Source organism: Corvus brachyrhynchos, unplaced genomic scaffold (genome assembly GCF_000691975.1).
Source record: "Corvus brachyrhynchos isolate BGI_N302 unplaced genomic scaffold, ASM69197v1 scaffold18, whole genome shotgun sequence".
Classification (NCBI taxonomy): Eukaryota; Metazoa; Chordata; class Aves; order Passeriformes; family Corvidae; genus Corvus; species Corvus brachyrhynchos.
The window spans coordinates 4,532,065-4,550,613 of record NW_008246064.1 but is presented as its reverse complement, the minus strand read 5'-3'; the positions used below and the strand labels follow the sequence as shown (position 1 = coordinate 4,550,613).

Here is an 18,549-nt window from a genome sequence, read left to right as displayed (position 1 = left end):
TGGAACCGCTGGGGCTCTGCGGTTGGGTTGCGCCTGGGTGCTCGCCAGCAGCTATAAATAGCTGTTGTGTACAAGCAAGAAGTGCCTGAATGAGGTTGAGCGGCAGGAAAGGAAAAGCCCCTTTTGGCTTCCAGCTGGCTGCCGGCCAAGCAGCGCATTGCTTCAGCAGATGAGTGTTTTGAGGTAGCGTGGGAAGGAGAGAGCAGTGAGTAAGATGGTCTTTCTCCGGTTAGAGGTGTGTGCGGATGTCTCCGTGTGTGTGTCTTTTGTTGGGCTCTGATTTTATGAATGGCTGCCTGCGGGCAGGGTGGCTGGTGATGCTTCGGGCGGCCTTGGTCCCTCGGGCCTCGGGAAGCACGTGAGGATGCTCTGGAGGATCCCTGGTGAAGTGGTGCCGGGTTGGGAAGCAGGTAGGTGATTTTACAACTGCTTCTGATGTCACTCAAGTTTCTTCTGCCTTTTTTCTTCTGGTCTGGAAACGCTGCGTTTGAACTGGGGCGTTGCACGTGTGGATGGGTGTCCCAGGCTTCTCAGGACAGCCCAAGATCCCAGTGGGTTTTGGACTTCCAAGCACGGGAAGTGGGAATGGTCCCTCTGCAGCAGAAGGGATGGGACTGCCATGCACTGCTCCCTTGTCCCCCATCATCTCTGGGGCTGAGCTGTTGGTTGGGTACCCCAAAGAGCACTCACAACCCCAAACCTGCTGCTGAGGCTCTTCCCATCCAGGGGATGGTGACGACTTCTTCAATTACTATGGCACCCAGGTACAACTGAGGCTGTGCAAATAGACTAGAAGGAAACACTCAAAATCAATGCTTCATAAATACATTTTTCCCCTCAGTGCATAGATAACTGATTTTTAATCAAAGACTTTTTAAAAGAAGACTTTTATCTCTTTTTCTCTTTATATATGTATTAAAGAAGCAAGTAAAAAGCACTTTTAAGTGCCATATAGAAGCACGGATTAAATGCCAGTTACTATCGAATTAAATGAATTTTTATCAGAACACTTAGAGACGCTTTTTCAATAAAGACTGAATTGGAATGGGGAACACCTGACTTCCCTCAGTCCAGTTCTCTCAGCTCCACTGAAAGGCTTCCTAGGAAAACCACAGCTCAGCCTGGAGAGCCTGCCAGGTTTGTGGGAAGGAAAGAGGATGAGGAGAGTTGGGGGTCTTTGGCTTTCACGTTTAAAACCAATAAAAACTGCACAAAATTTCTTTTTTTTTTTGGATTTGCTAAATTTTAGTCTGAAATTTGAATATTTCAATGAGTTATGACAAACTAAAACCAGGTGCGAAAAGTAGAAATTTAGGGAATTTTTCACTTTTCCCTCTCTTTATGATAGTTTGTTTGCAAACTCAGTGAGAAACATTTATGATAGAAGAATACGATGTCTAAGAAGTACAGTTAATGATTTACTCAACTAGGTAAGATTTCCTTAAAACTTTCAAACTGATGAATTAACACTGCAAAAAAAAAGAGCAGGACGTTAGGGATCAACTGATCAGCTGATGATGGCAGCACTGGATTTTAATAGTGATGATAATGAGGAAATGATTGCTTGTGAGGCAGGACAATAGAATCAAGTGTTTATGGTTGCCTGTGCTGTGTCCTGATGTGATTTAGCAGTTGTTGTCACCAGAATAACCTCAGATCCTCCACAATGTGCTCCAGAAAAGCTATACACTGTGGGGTTTGCATTCTTAAATATTTTGGGGACTTTCCCTTTTTTTATGTTGGTTTTTTCTTTGTTTGAAGCTTCCTGCTAATTGTGTTGACCATCCTGCAATGCGGGTAATGCAGTGTTAATTCAAAAAAAAGAAATCAATCTCCTTCTTTCTGGTTTCATAGCTGTTCAAATGCTATAACTGCGTTGTGTTGCTGGATCATTTTTTCTTTTCCTTCTGTAATTGAATAGTCTCAAAATGCAGGAATGACACTCTATTTATTTGAACTGTTTAGAGGAAAATTAATAGGGCTATTTTTATGATTGGTCTTTTGTGTCATGGTCTTATTTTTCACTATCTGATTTATGTGGCTAGAGTAAAAGGACAAAAGAAAATCAGCCTCATTTGAATTGCTGATATTTCTTTTATAGAAATTTAGGTTGGGATTTTGTAATTTCTGCTTTTGGATCATGACACAGAGAGCTCCAAGCAGGAGGACCTGAAACACGAAGTTTCTTTTGTGCTGTTGTGATGTCAGGGCTGCTTTCATCTCCCAAGGTGAAATGTAAAATGCTGCAAAATGCAGGATTGGTTGAGAGACCCAGGGATGCTCCCCACCCCCCCCCTTCTAAATTCTTCAGGTGTCTGGATCAGAGTGGGACCCTCAGGAGGGAATGGGATGGGGTGGGAGTTGGTGGCTGGAAATGCCATTAGGCGAATTTGAGTGAAGGTCGCCAGAGCCCTCTCTTAAACTCAAGTGAAGGTTGCAACCCGCAACTCCTGGTGGGGCACTGTCCTTTTGAGGCTCCAGGATTGCTCCCAGATGGAACCCAGACGTGGAGGGCTGGCTTTCCACTTTGGAAAAGGAACAATTTGTTCTGCACGGTGGTGTTTGCTCATGCTGGTCAGAGATCAAACGTCAGGCTGAGCTGGGAGTTTGCAAGGGACTGTTTGGAGAGTCTGTAAAGAAGTGGACATGGGGGCACCTCCTTCCCGACCAGGTTTGATCCTTCTCCTGGGCTATGTTTTCTGCCTGATGCTGGCTCTGGGGGTGGGGGAGGTGTTTTAGAGGTGCTGCTGCATTTGTTTGAGCAAACACAGGGTTTGGGTGGGGAGAGTGCATTGGTAGCTGGAGATTAGTGACTGCCCGGCCATGTGTGTCTGTGCTGGGGACTCGCAGTGCCGAGACAACGGAGTGGCTCGAACCTCTGGAATGGGACAGGGGGCTGATGTCCCTGGCAGTGCTAAGGGGCGGGTGATTCCTCAAACCCAGCCCTTACTTGGCTGCACCCAGCTTATCTTCTCACCCCTCTCTTAGCAGAGGAGTAAAGCACGAAGTCCCACACTTTGTTTGTTTCACCCGTGGTGAGCAGCTCTGCTTTGATATGATCCATTTAAAATGCTGAAAGTTCCTTTTTCTCAGCCCTTTGCCTTAGAGATGATTTGAAGCAGACAGATATCATCAGCTTGTGGTTCTGCCCCTTTCCTCCCCTTTCCTGGTGTGAAGGTCTGTGAGGACACTGAGGGGGTGCAAAGGGACTGGCCGCCCCTCCAGGGGCTCCCCGGCATCGCTGCCGTGCTGAGCCTCATCCAGAGGTCACCAATGCATCCTCGCCTTCTCTGGCAACAAGAACTCCAGTGTCCAGAGGGACACTCTTATCTCTGTGATAAAATGCTATTTATGTGGAGGGTTTTATTCTTGTTGTTTTGGTTTGTTTTGTTTTGGTTTGGTTTTTTTGTTAGGTTTTTTTTTTTTTTTTTGACAAATAGCTTTCTTACAGTCACAACTCTGGAAGAGTTAAATCATCCAGCTTTAAGGAACATGAGCCAAGCGAGGCTTTTTGCTGCCTGGTCCCTGGGAGCTCCCTCTCATCGGTGGCCTTGGCTTGTTTGTGGAACCGTAGCTGATAGGGAAGTGTTGTTCTCTAATAAACGAGAGATAGCGACTAAGGAGATGTTAAGAGCAGAAGGTGCCACATGAGAAACAAACACCCAAAGCACTTTGGGGGCTGCTGGCAGTGATTGCCTTCCTGTGTGGACTTTGGTTCATTCCTGGGTTGCACAGTTCATGGACCACATCAGGGTGTTAGGAAGTTACTGCTGTCTCTGGGGCCAAACCCTTCTTTTTGCTGATTGTGGCACAGTGCCTCCACATTTTACATTGGTTTTGTTTATTTGTTTGTTTTTTTACTGTATTGAGGCATTTTAAGTTAAAACCTGGCATCATAAGAGGATTTTTTTTTTTCTCTAAGCATCTATGCTCATAGTTAGGAGCTGAAAACCTTCTGCTTGAGGTGGTGCAATGCACCCAAGTTTCACCGCTCCAGAAGGGGATTCACATTTCCTGGTGCAGCTTGGAAGGTCATGCATCAGTGGTGAGAGGCTGAAACCACACTGCTTGTTTGAATGACAGGCAAAAGAAAGTACGAGACTTCATGTTTAACTCCTCTGCTAAGCCAGAAAAAAGGGGAATGAAAAGATAAACTTGTTCCTCTTCAAAGACCCTATGGCCATATTGGTTTTATAGATGTTATAGCCATACTTGAGGGCCACTTTTGCTTCATCCTGTTGATGAGAGGAAGGATGAAACAGTTATCAGACATGCCGGGCACGTGGAAAGTCCTGGGTTGATCCACTGCTCTCTTGCTCATTTTCCCCAGAGTCCTCCACAGGTCACTTTGTCTTCCAGCGCCTCAACCCCATGCCTGTAGCCAAAGAAAACACTTTCCAGCTGCCCTGGGAGGCTGGAAGTGATGTATCAGTGTTCGTGGGGTACTCAAATAATAGATATAATAATTAAAAACTAATGCATTATTAATGGTTTATTAATAATAAATAGCAATCACGAATGAATAATTATAAGAAAAATAAGTACACAAATAATAGTTTAAGGAGCAGTTATGTACTCACCCAGCATGTGCCTTATGAAATTGTCTCCTGGTTATATGCAGATTGCCTCTGTGATAATCCTACATGAGTATAAGGTGTCTTAGGTGATGAGATTGCATGAGTTTGGGTTGGATTGAAGACTTCAAGTGAGTTCAGTGTGCAAAGAGCAAAATGCATCATCCCCAACCAAAAAATCTCTTCTTTATTGCTACTTATGTTTTTACTTATGTGCTTATGTTTTCATATGTGTACGTGCATGGAAGTTATGGAGAGGGGTTTGTGGGGTTATTTCAGCAGTAAAAGCATTGCTGGATACTTTCTCTGTTTGAACTTCGGAGTATGAGATTGCACATCTCAAAACCACAACTCTGTGCAAAGGAGCATATTGGTGTGTACGGTGTAGTTAGAAGTATAATTAGCCTTCTAATTAACGAAAGTCTTGATTTTGACATCTGAAATAGTGTACTGGTGGTAAGGAAGAATACAGGTTGCTATGACAGGGTCGCAGTGTCCCTGGTGACTCTCTGAGAGCTGCTGGTCCCGGGCACTCTGGCAGAGCTGCCATAGGGATCCCAGTGAAATATGTAGGGCAGGGATATGTGCTATTAGGAGAATGATGTAGGCACGGTGCCACGGAGGTAGAGGTTAAATCATTGTGGCCTAATGCAGATTGGCACTAAACCTTGCCAAATTAAATGTTCAACCTTTTCTCTGTCAGAGGTTGCAACCACCGGTGTAATTAAGAAAAAACAGTAATTTTACTCTGAGAGAGAGTTCTGAGAGGTCTTGTGCCTTGAGTTGCAGGAGTGAATAGTGCAAATGTCTGTCAAATTCAAGTGTTCATACTAACAGGTTTTTACCAAAAATGAGCCTGCAGGGAGAATTAATTCTAGTGCCAAGCAGAAGCTTCTGCTGCAAAATGCCATGGCCTAAAGAAATGGAGAAGAATGGAGGGTTGAAAGGAAAGGTAAAACCACTCTTTTCGTTAGTGAGGTGTTAATGATAATGGGCTGCTTGATGGCTGCTTTAGGTGTGTCCGACGGGCTTAGGGTCAGACCCCACCCGCTTCTGGTTTTTCCCATCAGAGAAGATCCTTGGGATAATAGGCTTTGTTTTGAGTCTTGTCTTTCTTCTATCTGTCACTTTCTAACAATTTGGAGCTCTGCTGGTTGTAAACTTGGTTCTAAATTAGCTAGTCTTTAATTTTGTTGCATGTTTTTCTGTGTTCTCCACTGCGTTCTCTAACTCTTCATTTAAAAGGAAGTGTAATGCAGGTCTCCTCTGAGCAGAGGTAGCAATGAAGGGGATTAGAAATAAAACATCTTCTTACTCTTTTCTATTTCTCTCCTGTTTTAACACAGAGGAAACTGGAAGACTTGATTTCTCGTCATAAAAGTGATTTTAAACAGTTGAGCCATTTAAACCAGATTTCATTTTTGGCTTGTTTCTTTGGCATCATCATTCACTCAGACCAGTGAAGTTTACTGGTGACTAGTGTAGCCTCCTGGTCTGGAGAGGTATGAGCTCTGCAGGAGCAGTCGTGCTGGTTTGGTGGCTCAGACATTCATCAGTTTTTATGTTCCTTGTGATGGTGCTATTTTTTATTTTCTTGGAGCTCCTTTCTGCTGTAGCTATTTGGGGTCCTCTCAGCAAACTGTGCAAAACCAAGCACTTCTGCTGCGGTGACTCTGCAATGCTGGAAAGAAATGGTTTGGTTTTTGTGTTGGGATGAGGTGCTGAGTTTCTTATTCTTTTTCTGCCTGGTGAGAAAACAGAGCTGTCCCACTGCAACTGATACTTTCCGTGGCGGAAACAACACAAATGTGTGTGTGGGGATATGGAGGAGAACATCCGCTTTCTGGGGTTAGAGGACCTGTTTCAGTGGGAGAAAATCCATTTCCATGGGCTGGAGGGTCAGTGAAGATTCATCAGAGGTGACAATCTGCTAGTGAGGTGGCAATCAGCCAATCTGAAAGAAATCTTCAACTGGAGTGAGACTCCCAGGAGCCACTTAGTCACTGATAATCAAGCCCAGGCTCAGCAGCTGTGCTGTCCTTTCATCTTTCCAAGATGACCCGAGTGCTGTCACAGATGTTCAGGTATCCTGAAAAATTCCCGATTTAATGACATGGCCCTGACGGCCGCAGCATCAACCCGAGCTCTGCCAGGAACAGCCCCTGTGGGTGTTGTTTGACTTGACAGATTGAAGGTGCTCGTTCAATTAATGCTGCATCATGGTTCTCTTTCAATAACGCGGGAGGTGTCAGCAGTTTTGTTTACAAGCCTCCGTGCTCTCTGCTTTAAGTCATTCCTGACAAAAGGAAGTTTAAATGCTTGCATTGATTCCTGGCTCCGCACTGCAAAATATCCACATGTGGCAAAGACGTGGAGATTTTTCAAAGCAGCCTAAAGGATTTAAAGTGCTTTTAACATCTCGGGCATTGAGCTCCCAGGCCTTGGACCACTGCTTTTAAGCACCCGTGAGTCACAAACAGATTTAGAAGATAAAATGCTGGATGCTACTAGTTCTCTCAGCACATCCTTTGCTTATTTATTCTTTTGGAGAAAGCATGCTGACTAAAATCACCCTTTGTAGTGTTTAGAGATTCATATTCACAGATTTTGGTCTTTCTAAAAAACATGTTGGGTTTTGTAAAGAAAGAGATGGCTTAGAAACAAGATTTCTGGAGACTTTGTTGTAAGTCTCTTCCCTGCCACTGAAGAAGCTACCCAAAAATATAGTCCTTAACAATTTTATATGTGACACATGTAAGAAACTGAGATGCTTTCTAGTTTTCAAGTAACAAGTTTGAAAATAGCAAGGTGGGTTGTGGTTTTAATTTGTGGTTTGGGTTGGGTTGTGTTTTTTTGTAGAAACCCAAGTTTTTAAGAAAACTTGTTAACTCTTTCCACTTTTCTATGGACTCAAAAACATTCCATACTTGAATGCTTCCTTTGAATTTTTTTTTGAAATGTCTGGTTCTGTGTTTCATTCAGACTGTCGTATATTAAGAAGGCCCAGTATTGGAGGAAAAACGTGGAAGGAAAAAAGAAAAAAACCGCCCAGAATTTCAGTGTGAAACCATTTTACATGTCAGATATATTGGAGTTAATTGGCTTTTGTATCATGTTCATCTGCAGTGGATCTACCAAAATAGCCTAGATGATTGCTCTGCTCCGTCTGGTTATTATCTTGCTTGTTGTAATATCCCTGTGCCACGCTGCTGTGGCCAGCGTGGCTGGGAAAAAGCCCGCTGGAGATTCCCGAAGATCTGCTCTGTGATATGTTACCAGCTTGTCAGAGGCTCACTTGACAAATTGAAAATTAGCCAAATGCTTTTTCCAAGCTGAAAGTAGCCCGAGATGATGTCTATGCATCATACCTAAGAGCTCTTTTGAGTTCCTTAAGGTGCCTGACTCCAAATACTCCTCAGATTATTAATAGTGCCCTAATAAACCTGGAGAGTGATCCTATAAATTCAACATGTTCGGAGGTCAAACAGTGAAGTCAATATTAATTAATAGTCAAATGCAGTGTTTTATTTCATGTAATCAGCCTCCAGACAGTCTGAGCAGTCTTGGAGGTTAGTTACGCTCAAAGAGTGGGAGCGATGCCAGGGTGTCCCATGCTCCATCACTATAAAATACCAAATAATCTGGAGCTGTTGCATGCAATAGCTGAAGATTTAATGTACCTCCTGAAATGCTCTGTGCTCCTTCATAAGGGGTGGTAGAAGCGATGTGCTGGTGGACCTTGAGGTGGTTTCTTGTTGCCCTCTCCGCCAAAGTGAAACAACAACTCAAGAAGCTGGTTTTATTATGAGGGCAGGAGAGGGGTGCAAAAACCCAGGGGTTGGGGTGACCTCAGGTGGTCGGAAGGTTCAGTGGCTTTGTGGTGGCAGCTCCAAGGCAGAAGTTTGCAGGGGGAAAGGAAGGACACATGAAGAAGCTCTGCACTCGTAGCACAGATGGGAAAGGAGAGGGGCTCCACAGAGAGGGAAGGTGTAGATGAGGTGCTTGGGGATGTGGTTCATGGGTGGGCCTGGCAGTGCTGGGCTCATGGTTGGACTGATCTTAGAGGTCCTTTCCAACCTTAATAAGTCTATGATTCTCAGTGAATGCCCTGATGCCAAGTCTGGTATAAACTAAATTACTTCAAATTTGTTTAACATGCACTACTGGGAATATTTAAAAGAGTAAAATGCTATTTTGAGGAGACTGTCAGATTACTGTGCTCAAAAGCCATTTCATTCATTCCATTAATTTGGAGGAGTGATTTATAGATTATTCTGCCTTTCAATAGCTGATCTGCCACTTCTGAAAATTCCTCATAAACTTTTCTCCTTTGCCTGGCTGGTAGTTGACATCTCACCTGATTTTCACCGTGGTGTAGAGTCACCCTTGGTGGACAAGGGTGTGTGATCCCAACAACTCATTGCAGGATGTTTAATAATAAAAAGCCCATCTTGTCCAAAAGTTCTGCCTTCACTCATTTTCACACTACCTCAAAACTACAATGTGCTGCAAATGCCACCCTCCAACCCCAAAAAGGGCTGAGGGGGAAGAAAGGAAGACAAAAGGATATCTGCTAGGCTGATGCACAGATTCCCCTTAGCCAAGGATATTTGACAGTGCAAAGACGGATGCTTCATCCAGGTGTTTGTATTTTCGCCTCAATCCATTATTAGTGTGAATTAAGATACCTTTTGGCTCCCATCTCTCCTCCAAGCGACAGGCTTCTCATAAGTTATTTATGTGGGATGTGTCACCTTATTAATTATATTCCCATATAACCTGACGAGGCTGATACAAAGTGTTCCCTGGCGTGAGGAGGATTCATGTGTGATGGAGCTGTGCTGGATCCATGGTGCTCATCTGCAAACCTACACCGTACTTCATTCTTGGGGGAAAAAAAAGTAAAAAAAATTTGCAGAGATTTGTGGCCAGATAACCCAGGCAATGCTTCATTTTTGTGGAAGGAAAAAAAAAGAGATTTGTGGCCAGTGAAAGGTTTACTATTGAATTTTTAAAATACCATGTATACACACATGCACACTTAAAGAGAATACATGAATATAAAATAAACATATATTCACCGCCAGTGCTAGTTATGGTACATTAGTGTTTTAATTCGATTTAAATACATTTTGCTTGCCATCCCTTGCAGCTGGAGTTGCAGTCTCCAGGTTGCAGTGTCTACAGTGAAGTCCTCCCCTATGGGGCAGCTGGGTGCAGGGTAGAGTTGAGCATGTTGGTTCTTCCAAAGCAAAACTTTCCTCTCTTTTCATGTATTCTACTGTTGAAGCTGCTCAATTCACTCCAAGAACATGAAATTTTGACTGAAGCCATCCTATGTCCCAGTTTTGGTCCCTGCTTAGTGGAGCACATGTTGTTATTCTTGTTTGGACCCAGCATGTATTAATTTATATTGCCTTAATATCATGGCTAAGGCCTTTGCTGAAAGAGGTGGACTAAAGCATGTGGTCTGAATGCTCTGAACTGGTTGTTTTTAATGACATTAACCAGATGTTAGGCAGGCTTTGAGGGGGACATGTGTAGATGGAATGTAGCAGTGACATCTTTCTATCAGCTTTTCTAACAGTTCGAGGACACAGTTGTTTATCACCCACATTTTTATATCCAGGTGAAATAAATGTTCCAGGTTTTAGCTATTTTTCAAGAAAATTGTCTAAGTCCTTTGCCATATCTTGGGCTTTCCTTCCATGAGCTCTTCTTATCCCAAGTATTTCCTGAAAGGTGTTTGTTGATGGCACTGCGTCTCTGCCCTCTCTGTTCCTGCTCAGCCTTTTGATATTGGTGCCAACTCCAATGGATGGACTTTTTGAAGGTGACGTGTGTTCCTACAGCTGTCCCAAGTAAAGGCTGCTGGCTTGTGAGAGCTCTGCTCTGCCATCATCTTGGCCAGATGTTTTCTCCCATCTGGACTGTCTGGGGTTTTGGGGTACAAAGCCCAGCTGCCAGGTGGAGCTGCAGGAGGCATTGCCCCATGGGTCAGCCCTCCAGCAACCCGTTCAGCAAACCTCTGGTGGATGGGGCATCCCAGAGCTCGTGCAATCCTGCAGGCTTCTACAGCTGCTGCCTTTTCCCACCTTTTTTTATTAATAGCACTTGGATTTCATCTCAGGCTGTAATGGATTTTGTGCGGTTGAGAATCTTCACTCAAAGGTGCCTCATTGTCAGCTTCTCCTCGGCCACAGAAGTGCTTTCTCATTCTGGCCACATGCAGTTTTTAGCCTAAGACATCTGAGTTTTGAGTGTGTACTGTCAAGCACGTCTCAAGACTTTTTGGTTGGCAAAGCACGTGTGCACCGAGCACCGAATGGTCCAGCATTACAGTGGGTTTTCTTTTAATGCCAAATAATCAAAATGGTTTAGCTTGATCCCTTCTGTCTACACAGTGTAAAAGCAGGAGAAATAACCAGAGATCAAATAATTTATTTGTGAGATGGGCTTTTGGGGTGTGTTTTTTTCCTTTTAATCCAGGGGGTGAAAGATCAGTCTTGGCTTTGTTGGGGATGAAGGTGTGTTCCTGTGGGGGGGGGTTTAGATTTAGCTGCAATCTGGTAGGTCTTCTCATGAGAAAACTGTCTGCTTCGTCTTCCCTGTAGTGTTTCTTGCTCTATTTTTGTTGTTGTTGTTTGGCTGGGTTTTTTAAGTGTGTGCCTTCATAGAATCATAGCATGGTTTGGGTTAGAAGGGACCTAAAAGATCATCTACCATCCTGCCATGGACAGAGACACTTCTCACTAGACCAGGTTGCTTCCACAAAGCCTAGAAGCTTGAGCATCTTTTAGTTTCAGTTTAAACATGTGCTTACGTGCTGCTTTGGGTATTTGGATTGAGGATTGAGCCCTGAGCTGCCACTTTCCCTGAGAATTCGTCTAAAAAATTATCACAAACCTCCAGGTTTTTTCAGCTACACCTGTGACATGAGTAAATAAATAGCTCAGTGTTTAATACCTTCCAAAACTATATCCAATAACCCTTGTTGATCAGACAGGGGTATTTTGGGTGAGACCATCCACCCATCTGGTATTTTTTTCACTGATATCACAGTGCTTGTACTTGAGATTTTTATTGCTGTAGCTACATCAGCCAGGGATGGATCAGCCACAATGCTGGGGGAACTGTTGGGTGATTAAATATCTGCTTTTCAAGCAAATTCCTCTGTTGTAGGATAGGTTTGAATGGATGGAGCTTGATTAATGCCCACAACTGAGTTTGGGCATTCATGCCTGAACTCCAAGTGTCACTTTCATGACAGGGAGAAGCAAAAAAGCAGTGTCAGGAGCTGGTTTAACTGGTGAAGTGTCGGTGTTGAGTGAGAGGAAGGTGATGGTGGGTGGGAGTCTGGGGTGTCCACCCTGGCTGTGCTTTGTTCTCCAGCCTGGCAAAGATTTTGTAGGCTTCAGCCATAAAAAAATAATACTTAAATACCTCAGTATCTGGTCAGGTCTGAGCCTTAGAGCTGATTTCTTAAAGGATGTTGGACCCCTTGTGTGATTGTTGGGTTTAAGTGATATCTGCCCAGGCACATCCAAGTTTGGTCTTCCATCTTCATCCTTGTTTTTTTCCTGAGTGCTGAGAGGCTTTGGGTGGGATGCTGAGATACCCTTTCTCCAAAGGGGTTCCTCCTGTGTTTGTAGGGGAGGTTGAGTGCAGGTGCAGAGAGAGGATTTAATGCCAATGCATCCTCCATCAAAATTTGTATTGAATGGACACAGGGCTCACTGAACTCCCCTAATCTCTGGCTTGTGTGGCTGAGTGATAGAGACAGCCTTGGCCTACTTTGAAGAGAGGAAGGGAATGTGTAAGGGGAAGCAGGAGCTGGAGTTGCTAGGGAAACACGAGCAGGGATGCTCGCATGGCTCTCACCTGATCCCTGCCACAGCAGCTCCATGATGCAGGTTCCCTTTCATACGAATGTCATGTGGCCTCCTGGGTGAACTCACGGTCACAAAAAGCTGCTGGAATTGTCCCAAGGCTTGAGGGGCAGCATTGGTGCCCAGCAGGAGTCCCCCAAAGAGCTGGGGTTTACACAATCAGCCCCATGAGTGCTCTGGGGACACCCTACCCATTGGCATCACAGCTGGTCCCCGAGGATTGTGCTGGGGAATGAGGCAATTAGGGATTTGCTCCTTCTGGGATTGCTTTTGGGGAATTGCCAATTCTCCCTTGCTAGGAAGGAATGCAGCATGTTCAGTGATTTCTTCACTTATGCCCATGTTGTGGGAGATGGGGATGATGCTGAACCCCTCTGGGGTGTCCCCGTTTTCATCACTCTTACAATTGTTCTCATTTGTTCCCCTGAACTTCAAGTCCTGGAGTGCTTTCCTGTTTGAGTAATTAGTGCCAGGCCATGCACCTTGTGCTTAGCACACCCCATACTAGGAAAGATGACTTCCATTGAATTTATGATTATGCAGGTATTTTATTCCTTGCAAATGTTTTATTTATTGCAATGGTTATTGATAGCTGCACTTACCAATTCTGTTGAGGCAAAACAACCTTCTACAACTGCTTTTTTTATTTGTGCATATGGAATAAAAATCAATCCTGGCAAACATTCGAATATCTGGATTCCTCTTGGCTTCCCCACCTGGTAAAATTTAATAATAGCTTGTAAATGTTTTCGTCAGCTGCTCCTCTGTTCTTTAATTGAGCGCAGATGAATCTTGAATGAGTAGTTTTTGTATGACTGGGTGGTTTTTTTTCATGTTTAAGCAGCAATCCGTTCAGTTTAAGCAGCGAGCGCTTTTGGGAGACGGATGCGGGACTGTTTGTAGTGTGATTATTTCCTAAAGTTTGGAATGAAACAGTTCAGGAGGAAAGCAATTGAAACTTTTCCTGTGCTGGTGGGTTCCTTGGGAAGCAGCTGGTACCATGCAGGAATTAGAAGCAGCTGGCTTTGCTTTATAACTAATCAAGGGAGTGATTATCTTGTGATAATCTTGCCCCCTTCATCTCTTATTGCATGAGTAAACACAACTCCAGTTTGCATACTTTGAGTTTGGCCTTCCACCTTCACTACCAGAGATGAAAATTCAAGTGTGCTGGGATGAGCCGCCCCTCCATCAGCTCTGCCTGGCATCATCCCTGTCGCCCTGGGATGGTGCAAGGAGGGGATGAGCTGGGCTGGCTGTGCCAAGAGCAGTGATGGAGCCTGGTGCCAGCTCATGGATGAGCTGTCCCTGACTCAGCTGAGCAGGGACCACGTTTCACAGCCAAAAAGCCATGTGGGGAGAAGGTGGGTGCTGCAGGGCTCCAGCTGTGCTCCATGAACGGTTCTTTCTGTGACATCTGGACAGAGGCTGCTGCTTTAACTTTCAAACAGAAGAGAGGGACCAATTAACAGGTGGAAAGGCCCCTGCTAAGTGTGTGGGGCTTGCACTGTGGTGCTGCAGAGTCAATGTCTCGAGTTCAGCGGCGTGGCACTGGGTGAGATGAGCTCAGATTAGCGGAACTCCTGTCCCTAAGAGCCTTGGTTGCATCTGAACTTGCAATGGGCCTGAGAGGCAGCTGGCATGCACATGATGGGCTTTGGGGCCAAGCCTCAAATCCCTCTTGGCCAGCTCACCTGAGTGCTGCCATCAGGTCGGCATTGCCACTTCCATGGATCCCAGCACCTCAGGCTGGGATTTGCCTTTCCAGGCTGCTCGTAGGCCCTGTTTAAAAGGAAGGAGAAGGCATGTCTAAATAGAAGGCTCTGCATTCATCTCTATTTTATTCCTTCCCCTGCAGTATTTTCCTGCTGGGAAGGTGAAACCATGAGCTGGAAGGATCTGGCTCCCTGCTTGTCAGCGGCGCCGGCGTGGCCAGTTTGCTCGCCTGGAGGCGGGGGACACTCGGTGTCAGCTCCTGTTCAAAATACATTTGGTTTCTAAATTGAGACAGGGATCCTGCACAAACACTTGGCATAGGTGAGCTGGAAAAAGGTTTTAAGGGTAAGCAGGTTATTTATACTCTGTCTTGCGTGTCCAGCCTGTGTTTGTGCTGCTAAGTCATTTATGTTTATTTTAGTGAGAAAGACTTCTGCCATAAATACTGCTCTAAGCAGCAGTCAGCAGCAAGAGCAGGGCGCTGTAGGATGCAGGGGCCAGTGTGGATGGAGGAATATGGCTGGGAAGGGGGTTTTAAATAGGATTTAGACCCTTTCCAAGGACCACATCCTGCACTAAGAGGTTAAAGTGGGCTGGGTGGTGCAGAGCCTCCACTCTCCATCCCTTGGCAGCTTAATTTTCAACACTGGAAAGATTTTCAGGCACCTTGGGCTGGGAGAAATCACAGGTTCATGCATATGATAATTTTTAGCAGGTATTGGCCCTGCTCATATGGCAATGATCCCACTTGTGAAGTCCCTGGAAAACACTGTGTAATATACATTTTCCTCCCTGGGACATAGGTATGAAGAGGCCATTCGGCACTCAGATGAGTAAAAGGGGTTTGGAGATGCCTCTTGGTACAGGGGTGGAGAAAAACATTTTGAAATCTGTGGGGTATTAAAGAAAATTTCTGTCTTCCTGTAAAATGTCAGCAGGACATTTATCCTCACATTTGTCTCATGGAGTCTAGAGTGGGAACGAGTTAAATGCCTTCTCACATGTGTTCATTGCCACAGCCTTAAGGAGCTTTCCTGTCTTCAAGAAATAAACGTAGCACGTGTTCAGCTAAAAATACTGCAGGAGGAATGCTTCCTTGGCCACAGCCCCGATGTGGCAGAGCAGCTGTGAGTCGCGGGATTTTGTTTGTTTTTAAACTTCATCTGTCTTCAAAGTGATGCTGTTGCGGGGTGTTAGAAGAGCAAAAGTCCCTGTTGACCTTTGTTTGCATCCTCTGATGGACATGGAGTAGGACTTCTTGGCAGCTATTTGCAACATGAGTTGGAGGAGGCTGTTGGCTTTGTTTGCTGCTGCCTGCAAAAGCAGAAAACCTGGAGGTTACTGGGATGAGTTGAACTTCGGTAGCTGCAGGATGGAGCACCGTGAGGTTGCTCCTCAGTGTGATAATCTGCTGCTGCACAGAGGTGGAGGGTGAGGAGAAGGGTCTCAGCCTAACTTTTTGCAGGAATCAGTCTGTGACACCAAAACTTCCTCTTCTAGCAAGGTGCCCAGTTTGCTGTGTTAATGGGCAAAATGAATATTGACCCTGAGAATTGACTGTCTTCCTCTGGCTGTGTTTGCTTCTGATCAGTTCACCTCTCTTGAAAAGTCAAACTGCTCCTGTGCATGTCTCAGTCGGGTGGGATTTCTTACATTTGGCTTAACCTTCTGCTCTAGGGCCTTTTACCCCTGCAGGTAATTCCAGTTTAGTGTTTCTGTTCTTAAACTTGTAGTGTGGGGTCATTGCTTCCTTGATAAATGAGTGGTGTGGGATGGGGCGTCCTGGGCAGCTGGGATGACTCTGCAGGTGGATGCTGCTGCTCATTAATGTGAAGGTGCTGGGAAGCTGCACTCCAGGACTGGCATGTCCCTGGCATGTCCCATGCTCCCACTCCCAGACAGATCATTTTAAACGATGCTTCACTTTGCATTGTAAAAGCAACCCTCCCTTCTTTTTTTCTTTTTTCTTTATCTCTTTTTTTTTCTCTTTTCCTTTTCTATTTTTTTTTCCATTGCTGTCCAGTCATTTGCCCACCACTCCAAATCCCAATTGAGACCTGATGCTGAGGGCCAGATGAAGCAGCGAATGTATTCAGCCCGATGATTTCCACATGAGCAGGGCTCTGTGCCGGTGAAAGATGTGAACTCATTGCAGAAACCTCCCAAGAACAAAGCTTTGGAGAAAGGATCAACCTTATTAGCACATTTAAGGAGAAAGGGGGTTTGTCACTGTATCAGTTTATGCTTCAGCACATTAGCGTTGTAAATCTCTTTGTGGAAGGATTGATTTAAAAACTGTATTTGTTTTCCCCTTTTTTAAAACCCAGAAAGAAAAAAATCAAATCTCCAGCACACTAGTTTGCTGCAAATCTTTTAAGACAAGTTTGTGGGGTTTGATGGTTTGAAGCCTCCTGCAGTTAAAATGATTTTTTTTCCCAAGCAATCTTTTGGTTTCCCAAGTATTCTTCTGGCCTTTTCACTTGAAAAGGAAAGGCAAACTTTCATGAATTGAGCAGGGGCACTCTTTGAATGAAGTGAGGGTCAGTGCTTCTCCAGGCTTTTCTTCCCATTGTTTGAAGAATACACTGAGGATGGTAGGAGCAGATGTGCTGCTTCTATTTGGGCTTATTTTGGCCCTAGTATGGATATATTCGAGCTGCCATTGCATTAATTCCTCCCATGGTTGCTGTGGCTTAGTCTGTGTTCCTTTGTAAACACAGAACAAGCATCTTCTGACAAAGAGTTGGTGCTTTACATTGACACAATCTTGTTAAAAAACAATAAAAAAAGGTGAAAAATATTGGTGGAAGGAAAAATCAGTGGAGAATCTCTCTGTTCTGTGATTTATGCTGTGGAATATACACCCTGCACTCGTGACCCCTGGCAGAGGTGTATCAGCCACACAGTCCTGCTGCAGCTTGGATGGGCAACCTTGGCCAGCTGTGTTAGTGACTGAGGGCGAGCATGCATCATGCAGCCATTGACTGCTGAATGTGACACGTTTTTTGTAATAGTACCTGCCACAGGGATTGAATTCCAGGGGGGAGGGAAAAAAAAAAGTGGAAGTTGAAGGAGATTGCATTTAAAAACGTGCATGTGATCTGTCTGTATTCCATACTATACAGGAGGATGAGCCATGCTTTGAACACTAGACTGCTAATTTTGCTTGGCCAGTGGCTCTCAATTTAACTATGCTATAAATGAAATGGAGAATGGACACTTATGGGAATGAATGTTTCAATGTTAACAAAAAAACCCCTCTTGTTTGGGGGTAGAGAGTAAGCAGTCTGGCTTTGGAACAGAGATGCTACAGTAATTAAAGGCATCCAGAAACCTGGCAGATTTTTTGCTGTTGGGGGGAAATCCTTCAAAGAGAGGCTTGATTCTGGCTACATAAATTGATATGAAAACCTCTGCCTTTAGTTACAGAGGTGTCACCCTCAGCTGGGCTCTGTCCCTATCATGGAAGTACTGCTATATCACTGTATGTTATAGCTGGATTCCTGCTTTTAAGGGAGGTGTCCTCTCATGGGCACACATCATTGCAATCACTGCTTCAAGGACAGTATCTCTTTCATGAGGATCATATCTCTTTCACCTTCTGAATCTCTCATCCTCTTGAAACAGAGCAATTGTTTAGTGGGGAATGTAAAGTACGCACTCATCTCGCCAGTAACAATGGAGGTGGTTTGTTTTGGTTGAGGAAAAATACATATAATGCATAAAATACATATAATTGCTCACCTATTCTCCCTTTCTGTCCCATTATCTCACCTTGCTCACACAGGAGTGTGGGATGTGGTTTACCCAGGGGGGAGGGCAGAGCTGGGCTCGGGTCGGTGCCACCTGAGGCAGCTGTGGGAAATCCCTCTTGCATGAGCAGTGGCTCCAAAGAGGCAGATCATGGTCTGCTTGTCCCTGTGTAACAGGCAAGGAATGATCTTTACCCCATGAAATGCCCACGTGGAAAATCTGTGACACATGTCTCCCTCTTCCCCAGAGGGGGATAGACTGGAAAGAAATCTTGGTCTGCTCTGCTGGAGCTGCCTTTGCTGCAGCCCCTCCTAATTCAGCCTCGTCATGAGGAAATTACTGCTTTGCACCTGATGCATTGTCAAAAAATACCCACTTGCAACGAGGCTGGATTAACCATGACATTTTACAAGGCCAGCTGGGAGGAATGCTTTGTGATTAAGTGAAGCTCATTTCTAATGAGCCCTGTGCTTTACTTTCCAAAATATCTAATTTTTGGAGGGTGGGGTGCGTATTTCTCACTTTCTTTCCAACCAGCACATTTTAAAAACTGCAACCAGTCAAACCTACTTGATTTCCCTGGTCAAGCAGAGCTGGAGAGATGCTGTCTTCAGCAG

General features: G+C 44.7%; 1 protein-coding gene across 2 annotated transcripts in view; it reads left to right on the top strand.

Annotated features, from left to right (window-relative positions):
- ACVR2B (activin A receptor type 2B) overlaps positions 1-18,549 on the top strand; it is a 105,494-nt gene that overhangs the window by 37,365 nt on the left and 49,580 nt on the right. Inside the window, exon 1 of one of the 2 annotated variants that reach the window (XM_017746763.1) lies at positions 2,588-2,671. The exons of the other annotated variant lie outside the window; for it this stretch is intronic. Coding sequence (XP_017602252.1) covers positions 2,647-2,671 — 25 coding nt within the window. The 5' untranslated portion in view covers positions 2,588-2,646. Of the gene's footprint in view, positions 1-2,587; positions 2,672-18,549 lie in introns of those variants that run through there. 2 annotated transcript variants of the gene reach the window in all.